The 10,075-nt window shown below is 37.9% G+C and overlaps 1 protein-coding gene across 3 annotated transcripts; it reads right to left on the reverse strand.

Annotated features, from left to right (window-relative positions):
- Positions 1-3,844: 3,844 nt before the first annotated feature.
- LOC110052550 (putative skeletal organic matrix protein 5) lies at positions 3,845-7,355 on the reverse strand. Of its 3 annotated transcripts, XM_089292141.1 has the most exons (5): positions 5,662-7,304; positions 5,462-5,624; positions 5,297-5,339; positions 4,635-4,761; positions 3,845-4,546 (listed from the first exon to the last, which is right to left on the reverse strand). In XM_089292141.1, the coding sequence occupies exons 1-5, from the start codon at positions 5,749-5,751 to the stop codon at positions 4,031-4,033; spliced, it is 939 nt and encodes a 312-aa protein (XP_089148267.1). In that variant the 5' UTR covers positions 5,752-7,304; the 3' UTR covers positions 3,845-4,030. The 3 variants fall into 3 exon arrangements, with proteins under 3 accessions (XP_089148267.1, XP_089148266.1, XP_089148265.1); XM_089292140.1 differs by lacking the exon at positions 5,462-5,624 and having other exon boundaries at positions 7,221-7,355; XM_089292139.1 differs by having other exon boundaries at positions 5,462-7,304.
- Between the last annotated feature and the right edge of the window lie 2,720 nt (positions 7,356-10,075).

A 10,075-nucleotide genomic window follows, 5' to 3' on the forward strand; every position in this document is an offset into this window, starting at 1 on the left:
AATCTTCCCAACTGCCGAAGAAAGGCGGAGGGTTTACGTACATCCCTTTTCCACTTTTAGGAGGAGGTAATGAACGCCGCTGTCGTGGAGGGGCCTGACCTGCAGCCCTTTGCCGAACATTTTGAATTTTAGTACGCGTTCATCTGGTGGGAGGTTCTCGGGGCACCAGCGGATGTCCCGAGAATTTCCGATTTGCGTCAGCCATCCATGATCCCTTATATTTTACTACTTAAAATTCAAAATGGCCGTCATGAAAACAAAACATCGCGTTGTCTCTTTTATTCATCGTCTTATTTGATGTGACGGACTCCTGTGTTTGCTTTGAGTTTTCAATGCTTCACTTGATTGTCCGTGCCCTTTGTCATTGGGTAGACTGATTACTTTGGTTTCGGTTTTACTCTACTCATTTGAAAAACTATGTATCTACGATTCATTGCAAGGTCAGAGCCTCAGATGGCAGCTACGTAGTCTGAAACATATGAAGCCATAAATAATTGTTCAAGTCTAGCGACCGAAACTAAGCGGTTAAACCGTCAGCGCACTATCTGAGGACTTATGAGGTTGACTCACATAGAGTTACTCGCCTTCATTATATGGCTAGCTCTGTGAGCAGGATAGAATGAGCCGAATCCTGCGCTGTGATTGGATACCCGAGTGGGCAAGATATCGGGATTACCCGCTGTGAATCTCAAGGAAATAGCATATTTTTTCCAAAAAATAAATCTCATATTGACCAAGCTTGTTTGCTCAAGATAATGGATATTGACCTTGTTCTTTTTTCGCGTGTTTTTTTGACCTCGACTCCGTCTCGGTCCATAAACAAAATACGTAAAAAAAAATGGCCAATATCCATACATTCTGATCTCACGCCTGGTCAATAGTCCATTTACACCTTTTTCGCCGGCTATATTTCAGCCATACTGATCAGATTTCATAAAGCCTTGTTTTTTTGTCTGTTAATCCCTCGTTAATGTGGCTTTCCGCTTTTTCTCTGAGAAGAAGGAGTTAGTTCCAACTCTAATATGTCTGAGATTTTTTTCCTCCTAAAGTGTAACACATGTAAAACACAATAACATTGATCGAAACCATTTTGGACCATATGTCAATATTATAAATAAAACTAAGCTTTCGTCCAAAACTCGGTGACATTAAAGCTTGCCAGCAGGCCCGCGCCAAGTATTCCGTCAAAATAAAAGCGGAATAAAATCAACTGCACCACATGTCTGATTGTTAAAAACGTTAGTTTATTTCCGCAGTGTACAGTTTCAACGCGTCCATTTTAACATCTACAACATTAGGCGAAATTGCGTGATTGTCATCCATTTTCTTTGAACCTTCTCGCTTGCCAGGACACATAAACGTTTCTGATTTTGCTTCCTCTTCTATGTGCATAAAAGCTAAACAACTGCAGTCTGTTTTCTTTTGAAGAAAAAAAAAACGATATTGTGAAGATTTTCATGAGACGTATACTGAATGCATTACAACAAAATCTGACATACATCTCGAAAGCAAAACTTCGCGTCCGCACTCATACACATTTCGCCGCCATTTTCCACAAGTTGCCTTCTTGTTAGTAACACAAGTGTTACTAACAAAAAGGCAAACCCCTTTTCTTACCGAAGAGGATACTTGAAAAAAGGGAAATTTCAATTCAGTTGTCGCTTACAACTTGAGTAAGAACTATTGTAGTCAGTTGCGGACTTGTTTATGTTTGTTCTCTCATAAGTAAACCTAGGAGCCTGTATAAAGCTTAGTTCGTTCAAGTTTTTCATTTCTAGAACAGCCCTTACTGAGTCCTTAGGCAGCGGAAATGTGATTCTTCTTTGACAATATTTCAGCCTCATTTAGCTTTACATGTTCATGTAGGTTAAATGTTCTAGTTTGAATCCTTTATGGAAGGTGTAATCAACGAGTAGCCAACATATCGTCGACAGCGATTACAACTGAAATCGTCGTGGAACTGAAATATTTTTTGATATTAAAATGAAAGGATATTTTTTCTCACAGATAATTGACTTTGACTGAAAACAGGGCACTGTTAACTGTACTACCTTAACGTACATTTTCATGAAGGTGGTTATCTGATACTTAAGCTGAGTGGACAGAAAGTAGCCACGATCATGCTGGGCAAAGACTGCAACCTCCCCTGTTGTGGCTATTTCTTTTTTTCTTTGTGTCTTTTTTTCGTTCCGTATGTTAATATATTTTCTCATATTCTGCATGCTTTTTTTTTCTTTTCCCTTCGTATGTAAATTTCGTTCCGTATATATTTGTGTTATTCTTTCATGTTTATTTAGAGTCAGTTTATCGTCCGTTACCCTCGTAACTTTTTGGTTCCCTAACCCCGTTTCCGGCATTCGGTAAGCCGTTCAGTATATCGCCTGTTTTGTATTTTCCTCTTAGTTTTCTGCTCTCTTCGGTTAGTTATTTTTGTAGTAATTAATTTCATGTTAATCTCTAGGAATTTACCTGCGTACTACGGAAAGTTATTAAATTTGCTGGACTAACTAAGAGGAATTCGCTTTAAGTTGTTTGGAAGTCAGCTCTCTGCCTCGGGCTTCATCCTCGATTTGTGCAATAAATATATTGTGAACATTAATTGGAAATTCACTCACTTCCGGTTATTTTGAAATCTGGCGAAAGAAACGCGGCCCGGTCTTGTTTGCTGAACGTAGCCAGAAGAATCTGACCATAGCATTGCTTGAGAGATCATTGCTATCTATCAGTGATTAAGTCAAAGTCAAGCTTTCCATTTTTGATCGTCCTTGTCTTCGGGATCACCGATAACAATCAATGATATTACAGATACACCTCCATCGGTAAATATTTCGTTAGGGAAGAAAAAGAAATTTCCTGCATAGTAACAATCTTTTTTGTACTAAGTTAAACTGTTTATTTTTTTCATAACAATATGTTTTATAAGAATATCGAGGCTGAAACTTGCGAATTTTTAAGAATAGTTTAAGAATTAAACCGAGGCTGAGATTTTGAAAAGAACAAAATTTTTTGCGTTGGAAATTTGTTAAAACAACACAATTCTATCAGTGTTTTTAATTAAACCGTATAAAATCGTTCCTTCTCTAAACGACAAAACTAGCCGTAAAGCAACTTCAACAGGACTAGCCGTATGTTCGATGCTCTGATGCCTGCAGGCTGGCTCTAAAATTACTCTTCTACCATACATGCATCCAGACACCAAATACCTTCGAAAACAAAAATGTCATACGCAGTAATTTTAGAATATTCACAAGATTATTTTTAGCTTGCAATCGGCAGAAAATAAGAGTATTCAGCGTCAGTCTGAAAAGCAATATCCTCATAAAAAATAGAGAGTGTATTTTTAATTTTCTAGTTCAACCTATAGTCATTTGTACTCAGCACAATCCATTCACTCAAGAAACACGGAAATAATTTTCTCAAGGCACAAATGCCGTAAAAGTTAAATCTATTTGTTTTAAGCCATTTTTTTCCTCGGAAAGAGACTCACAGAAATATTCTTGCCTTTTTTGCCGTTGCTATGTCTCAGCCATATTGAAATATTCTGAATCATTCAAATTTGAGTACATTTAATCATTAATTCCTTAAAATGGATGCAGTTTACTGACAAACTGGTTGTTATAATTTGCTAAAAATCTTCAGCGTTATATTGTAAAGAAAGGTTTCAGAATAATTCGTCCAAGATGTGCGGAAATTTTAATTCTTAATCGCAGGTAATTAGAAAAACTGGTCGGACTTGAACTGTTCATTCGCGGCGTTGCTATCGATACTTCTGTGTGCAGTCCAGCTAATTGTTAATTGCAGATGACTAATATTCAGTAAAAACCTGATATAAAACACAATAAAATAAGTCAGAAACATTTATTCCCACCACCAACTTTTTTGTTTGTTTTACAACACTCTTTTTATTTTAAAATCTGTTCACAAAAATCGAAGGGCTTTACTAAGCAGTGAAGATGACTTAAGAGCTTTTCTGTCAGGAGATACTTTTTTTTTTGCTTTGAATGGCCTTAAAGGCGAGGAAAAGTTCTTCTCACTGCACCAAAATGTATCCCATGGATTTGATGCGTTTGTCTCCATTATCTGCTGAGTGTTTTGCCCCGTTTCCACACGTGTTGGGGTCATCAGGATACCCGCCTGTACCAAATCCGATTCTGGAATCACAGCTGTTGCAGTCATTTTGCTCATTGCCAATGATGCCAATTCTTGTTTTAGAAGTTGTGGTCAAAACCACAGCATTGAAGCCTTCCTTGTTACAGTTAAGCTGCAAGGAGGCCTGTGAACCAACCAACGTCTTCCACGTATTACGGCCCAGTGAGGTGGCGCGGTATTTGCCGTCAGCGATCAGTGAGTACAGAGAGTTGGCCTGCTTGTTGATGACAATGAAGTTGATCTGATGGCCGATCTTCATACCGAGGCAGACCTTGGAGAAGGGTGTGTTCCAGTAGGTCGGTAACTTGGTTTCTTGGAAATCAAACCCAGTCCTTCCTCCTGCAAGATTATAGCCATTTCTGTCGCTCCAAAAGTGAGAATTGTAATGAAATGTTTTCTGAAATAAAAGATAAAACATAAGATTTAAATTCGATAAATTTCCACAGTGCTTGTAATTTAAAACCATGTTGTGAAGTGATTTGTACCTTGTTGCCATCGATCTTCATGGCCAGCGTCCATCCTCCATCTCCACATCCAAAGTTTCCCATGTGACAGTACACAGGAACCTTCTGGGAACTAAACATCAGTGGAATCACTTGACTCTTTGTCGACCTGATGATAGAGGGGATAAAGAAGAGAATGTTGGAAGTTGAGGCCAATCCTTAAATCATTAACGCACGATCAGAGGACTTTCTCGCTCAGTTCGCCATGTACTTCTACTCGAGCTCCAGCATTTACAGTAACACTCTGGCTGGTGAGTAGTTTCGTTTGCTGCTGTTCAAAACAACAGTGCAGTGCATAGGTTGCAACTGAAAGAGAAGAACTCCAAACAAATTCTCTGTGTTGTACGTACTAGAGTATAGTATCATTGGACAAACATTAAGGGCTGAGTTAAAACAGTATTAAAAAGCAAGAGGAATAAACCGCTAGGACTGATTTCTGTTATTGATTTCTTCGTCGACTGAATCGCTTGTAAAAATTTTCTCTCTTCCTGTGCCCAGGAGAGTTTATAAAATGAAGTATGCGGATCCGCCTAGAGCTTTGCTCTCTTCGACCAAACGCTTTCCAAGGGCTGCATCATGAAAAGTGCTGTAGGGACTAAACGATTGTAAATTATTAAGACGTAATTTACTAACAGTGAACTTACTTGTGTTTGTCATACTGTTCCTTACAAGAAAACACGGGAGCGGCTGTAAAAAAGGATTAAACTTCTGTCAGATGTTAACCGGTTTAAAAAGCGCTGGCTAGGTAAAAAATACACAGGGCTCCGAGTCTGTTAAAAATTATCAAAACAATTTAACGATCGAGTCACCTGGTGTTGGTTGCGGTCGTTGTGGAATATGAGTTTTGTCACTGGTTTTGTTGACTAACGCAATCAGAGTTTCAAGTTTCGCTTCCAACTTGGTAATAGCTTCGTTAACATGCGAATCCTGAATCAGGTTACACACCATCATTTTGTCGGCGTAGAGTTTTGCCTGATGCTTTGGTGTTTTGATGCCCTTACCAAGAGACAAAGATTTGGCGCCCTTCGCCGGCGGATGATATAACGGCCATGAGTACGAGCAGGTTGGTGCTCAAACAAGCTGCAAATAACACGCGCATTTTGGGAGTTCGTGATAGATCACTGAAAACGTACGTTGTCGGTCTGACTGAGTTCTGTATATTACAACTTCTGATGACTGTGCCACCTTATGCTAAAGGTGTTATTGTCAACAGTACGCGAATATTTTCTTGCTTGCAGCCATATCGACCAATCAAAGCAGTTTCTTGGTTTGTTTTGAACTTCTAGTGACTAATTCACGCAGAGGTAGCCTCTTTGAACAGATTTGTTTTTCTCTCTTTTCAGGGGAATAAAAAAGTTTTAAAACTGAAAGGATAATAGGCCCGTAATTTGGTATGATTTATTGTTGGTTTCGTATGAATCAAAAGACCACAAAATGTGAGGTTGTATTATTCACAAGGCTTTATTTGTAGGCGATAAAAGTAAACTGTCTGTGTTTATTTTATTTACACAGTCCGATCGATCATTTTAATGCTATAAAATCGCGATAGCAAGCGGTAGATCCATCAAATCAGTGGCGAAATTAGAGAAGAAGTTAAAAATTAGCGAGGGTTGGGTGAAGTGGATAAGGAAGGGGTGCTATCTCTCGATTCTCCACTGAGCGAGGTTTTTGAATACATTTGATCAAGATATAGACAGGTTTTAATCAAAAGTGGTGATTTGGCTTGTGCTCAATTTGTACTTTTTTCACACGGATAATCTTGAATCGAAGCAAACTTAACCAGGTAAAAGTCTCGAAAGGGAATCCCACTTTTATTACAGAAAGTGAGAAAAGTGACTTTCTGATAGAAGCATTGATGCACTAACATGAAAAAGTTGGTGCTTAATGAACACAAGCGAGGCAATGTTGTTGTGTAAATGGTAATTAACATTAGCTTTTATGCAAAGGTTTCTGACAAAAATAACGTGAACGCCACTCATGTTAACCTCCTTTTGTCCCAAACTGGAAAAATTAATTCTCCTTAGGCACGGATTAAACGCCGCATTTTACATGCGCCGAATCAAATACTAATTTTAGTCGACTCGAATGAATAAGTTCGGCTGATTTGATTTAAACGTCGCATTTTATTTGCCGAATAAAATTGCTGAGCGCAAGCGACGTGTTCATTCCCAGCTGACTGCGCTCCAACTTCCCACCAATGCGGCTGACAATGATAAGGAGCATATTTTGCGTTAAGATCATTCATACCTTTCAAATACCATTCGAGCAAACAGAATGGAGCGGTTTATAATGCAGATGGCAGTGCATTACCTCTTAAACGCTGATTTTCGTTTCACTCCCCTGTTCAAATTCAAGATCATAGACTTCGTTCTCCACCTTCTACATAACTTTGCTGAAGAGAAGTAAGAACCACCGCACACACTATTATACTCAACAGTCGCCATATTGCTTTCCTACTCCGCATGTCATGAAACACAGACCGGTTTTTGCTTGAAGGACGAAACTTAAGCTTAATTGCTTTTGCATAACTACATTACACGATCGGAGCGAAGCAAGAATCACACATACCGGCATCTTCAACAGCCTTCCTTCTACATGATATATCTGCTGCTGCAACTGCCGTCGATGCACGATATGAGAATTTCTCGGTACACAGACACCATACCTCCGTTTTATCTCTGATGAGATGTTTCAGTTTTGACACTTATGTACATTAACACATTACGGTCAAAACAAAAGAGACAAGTGATCAATTATTGAGAAAACAGAGAATTGTTTAACATGCATGGATTATATTTCAGGTTGCTGCAATTATGCCATCAATTACAAGTAGCAGCGGACGTCGTCGCCAAAGATATGTTAGTAAAGACAATGGCACAATAAGTGCTGAGTAACAGTGGTCGATTGATTTCTGTTGCATAAACGTATTACTGTAAAGTTTTTTGGGGTCTGGGATCGCTGTACTTCAGAACTAGTAACAATCTTTTTTGTACTAAGTTAAACTGTTTATTTTTTTCATAACAATATGTTTTATAAGAATATCGAGGCTGAAACTTGCGAATTTTTAAGAATAGTTTAAGAATTAAACCGAGGCTGAGATTTTGAAAAGAACAAAATTTTTTGCGTTGGAAATTTGTTAAAACAACACAATTCTATCAGTGTTTTTAATTAAACCGTATAAAATCGTTCCTTCTCTAAACGACAAAACTAGCCGTAAAGCAACTTCAACAGGACTAGCCGTATGTTCGATGCTCTGATGCCTGCAGGCTGGCTCTAAAATTACTCTTCTACCATACATGCATCCAGACACCAAATACCTTCGAAAACAAAAATGTCATACGCAGTAATTTTAGAATATTCACAAGATTATTTTTAGCTTGCAATCGGCAGAAAATAAGAGTATTCAGCGTCAGTCTGAAAAGCAATATCCTCATAAAAAATAGAGAGTGTATTTTTAATTTTCTAGTTCAACCTATAGTCATTTGTACTCAGCACAATCCATTCACTCAAGAAACACGGAAATAATTTTCTCAAGGCACAAATGCCGTAAAAGTTAAATCTATTTGTTTTAAGCCATTTTTTTCCTCGGAAAGAGACTCACAGAAATATTCTTGCCTTTTTTGCCGTTGCTATGTCTCAGCCATATTGAAATATTCTGAATCATTCAAATTTGAGTACATTTAATCATTAATTCCTTAAAATGGATGCAGTTTACTGACAAACTGGTTGTTATAATTTGCTAAAAATCTTCAGCGTTATATTGTAAAGAAAGGTTTCAGAATAATTCGTCCAAGATGTGCGGAAATTTTAATTCTTAATCACAGGTAATTAGAAAAACTGGTCGGACTTGAACTGTTCATTCGCGGCGTTGCTATCGATACTTCTGTGTGCAGTCCAGCTAATTGTTAATTGCAGATGACTAATATTCAGTAAAAACCTGATATAAAACACAATAAAATAAGTCAGAAACATTTATTCCCACCACCAACTTTTTTGTTTGTTTTACAACACTCTTTTTATTTTGATTTCTGTTGCATAAACGTATTACTGTAAAGTTTTTTGGGGTCTGGGATCGCTGTACTTCAGAACTGGAGAATAGAATAAAGCAACTATAAAACCTCAGTAAAAAGTGTATAAAGTTATTTTGAAATCAAAATTCGCGCTAAAAGGTTAGCTGAATCAGGCTTTGGAAAACCCGGCCATATTAAACAACAGCTGAGCTACTGCGCGCGCTCTCATTGGTCGATAGGTGTGTTAAGATGAGAGTATGTGAACATGGTTGTGATGTTTTAGGTTCGCGCCTATTCTTGAGATTATTTCATAAAAGCAAGAGAGCACTTTTTCCTTGTTTACATAGCCTCATCTAAACACTTTGGGGGTTAGGAGAATTCTCGACAGCCACTACGTCTCGGGTTTGCATAACTGTCTCGAATTCTCCGAACCTCCCTCATGCTTAGATGAGGCTATGTAAACACGGAAATAGTGCTCTGGTGCTTAAATGTATTTACATATCAAGGCTTTTTAGCAGTAGAAAGTATGATAATGCTTTCACAAACCACGCGATGTATTTGAAATTCACATCTCATATTAACAAATTTAATATACTAGACACAAAAGTATGTATAAAAGAACAGATACATTTCTTACAAATTAATATTTATTGCATTTAGTTCCCCGCTTAAGTTCTACAAAATTGTTTTTCCGGTGTGAAATTTTGTGTTAAGTTTGGAGTTGCACTACAAAAATAATTTCTGTCAGCGGTGCGAATCTTTTAAAATCAGGGTTTTATACTCCGATCATAAATTAACCAGCAGAAAGAGAGGGAATTCGTTAAGTGTATTCCAAAGAAATTGTCTTAAATACACCAACGATACGATCAAAGAGGTGGTGGACTCGAATGAAATTCACTCAGTTTTTAGTGAAAATTGTAGGTCGAGAGAAACATAAGACCACGCGCCATTACAGAGCCGAGCTAAAATTAAAACAACCAAACAACTCTCACAAATGTAACACTCGTTTGAATTTACTGACAGTGACTTTTCTTGCCATTTTAAAGCGGATAGAGACAAACTCTTTCTAATTTCGTTTCCTTTTCTAAAGAGTATAAAAACTTACAGTCTGTAAAAACTGCAGTCTTTGTTCCGTTGTATTACTGATAAGAAGGTCAGGTAGAATCCACTCCGAAAAAAGTTGATAAACGCAATGTTGTTACGTCGCGTGGCTATTCTTTCGCGCATTTTCAAACAACGAGTTGCTTAGGTTATGGATAGACAATGCATTTTTCGCAAGGTTCTCTGCTCAAAGTTCTTTTTGCACAAAATCAGTTGCTGTTTTCGCCTTATCTGTATGCTCCCAGAAATGGTTCTGTTGGTACTTTTCGTCGTTTAACGAAATAATCCGGGGTTACTCATTGGCATTCTCCA

This window comes from Orbicella faveolata, unplaced genomic scaffold, assembly GCF_042242905.1.
Source record: "Orbicella faveolata isolate gen_17 unplaced genomic scaffold, um_ofav_v1 contig_24, whole genome shotgun sequence".
Taxonomy (NCBI): Eukaryota; Metazoa; Cnidaria; class Anthozoa; order Scleractinia; family Merulinidae; genus Orbicella; species Orbicella faveolata.

Excerpts from the sequence above, each read along its gene's own strand:
- LOC110052550 (XM_089292141.1), bottom strand. The coding sequence starts at position 5,751 with ATGCGCGTGTTATTTGCAGCTTGTTTGAGCACCAACCTGCTCGTACTC. Across the intron at positions 4,762-5,296 it reads GAACAGTATGACAAACACAA|GTCGACAAAGAGTCAAGTGA; the intron begins GTAAGTTCACTG and ends CTCTATCATCAG. Across the intron at positions 4,547-4,634 it reads TGAAGATCGATGGCAACAAG|AAAACATTTCATTACAATTC; the intron begins GTACAAATCACT and ends CTTTTATTTCAG.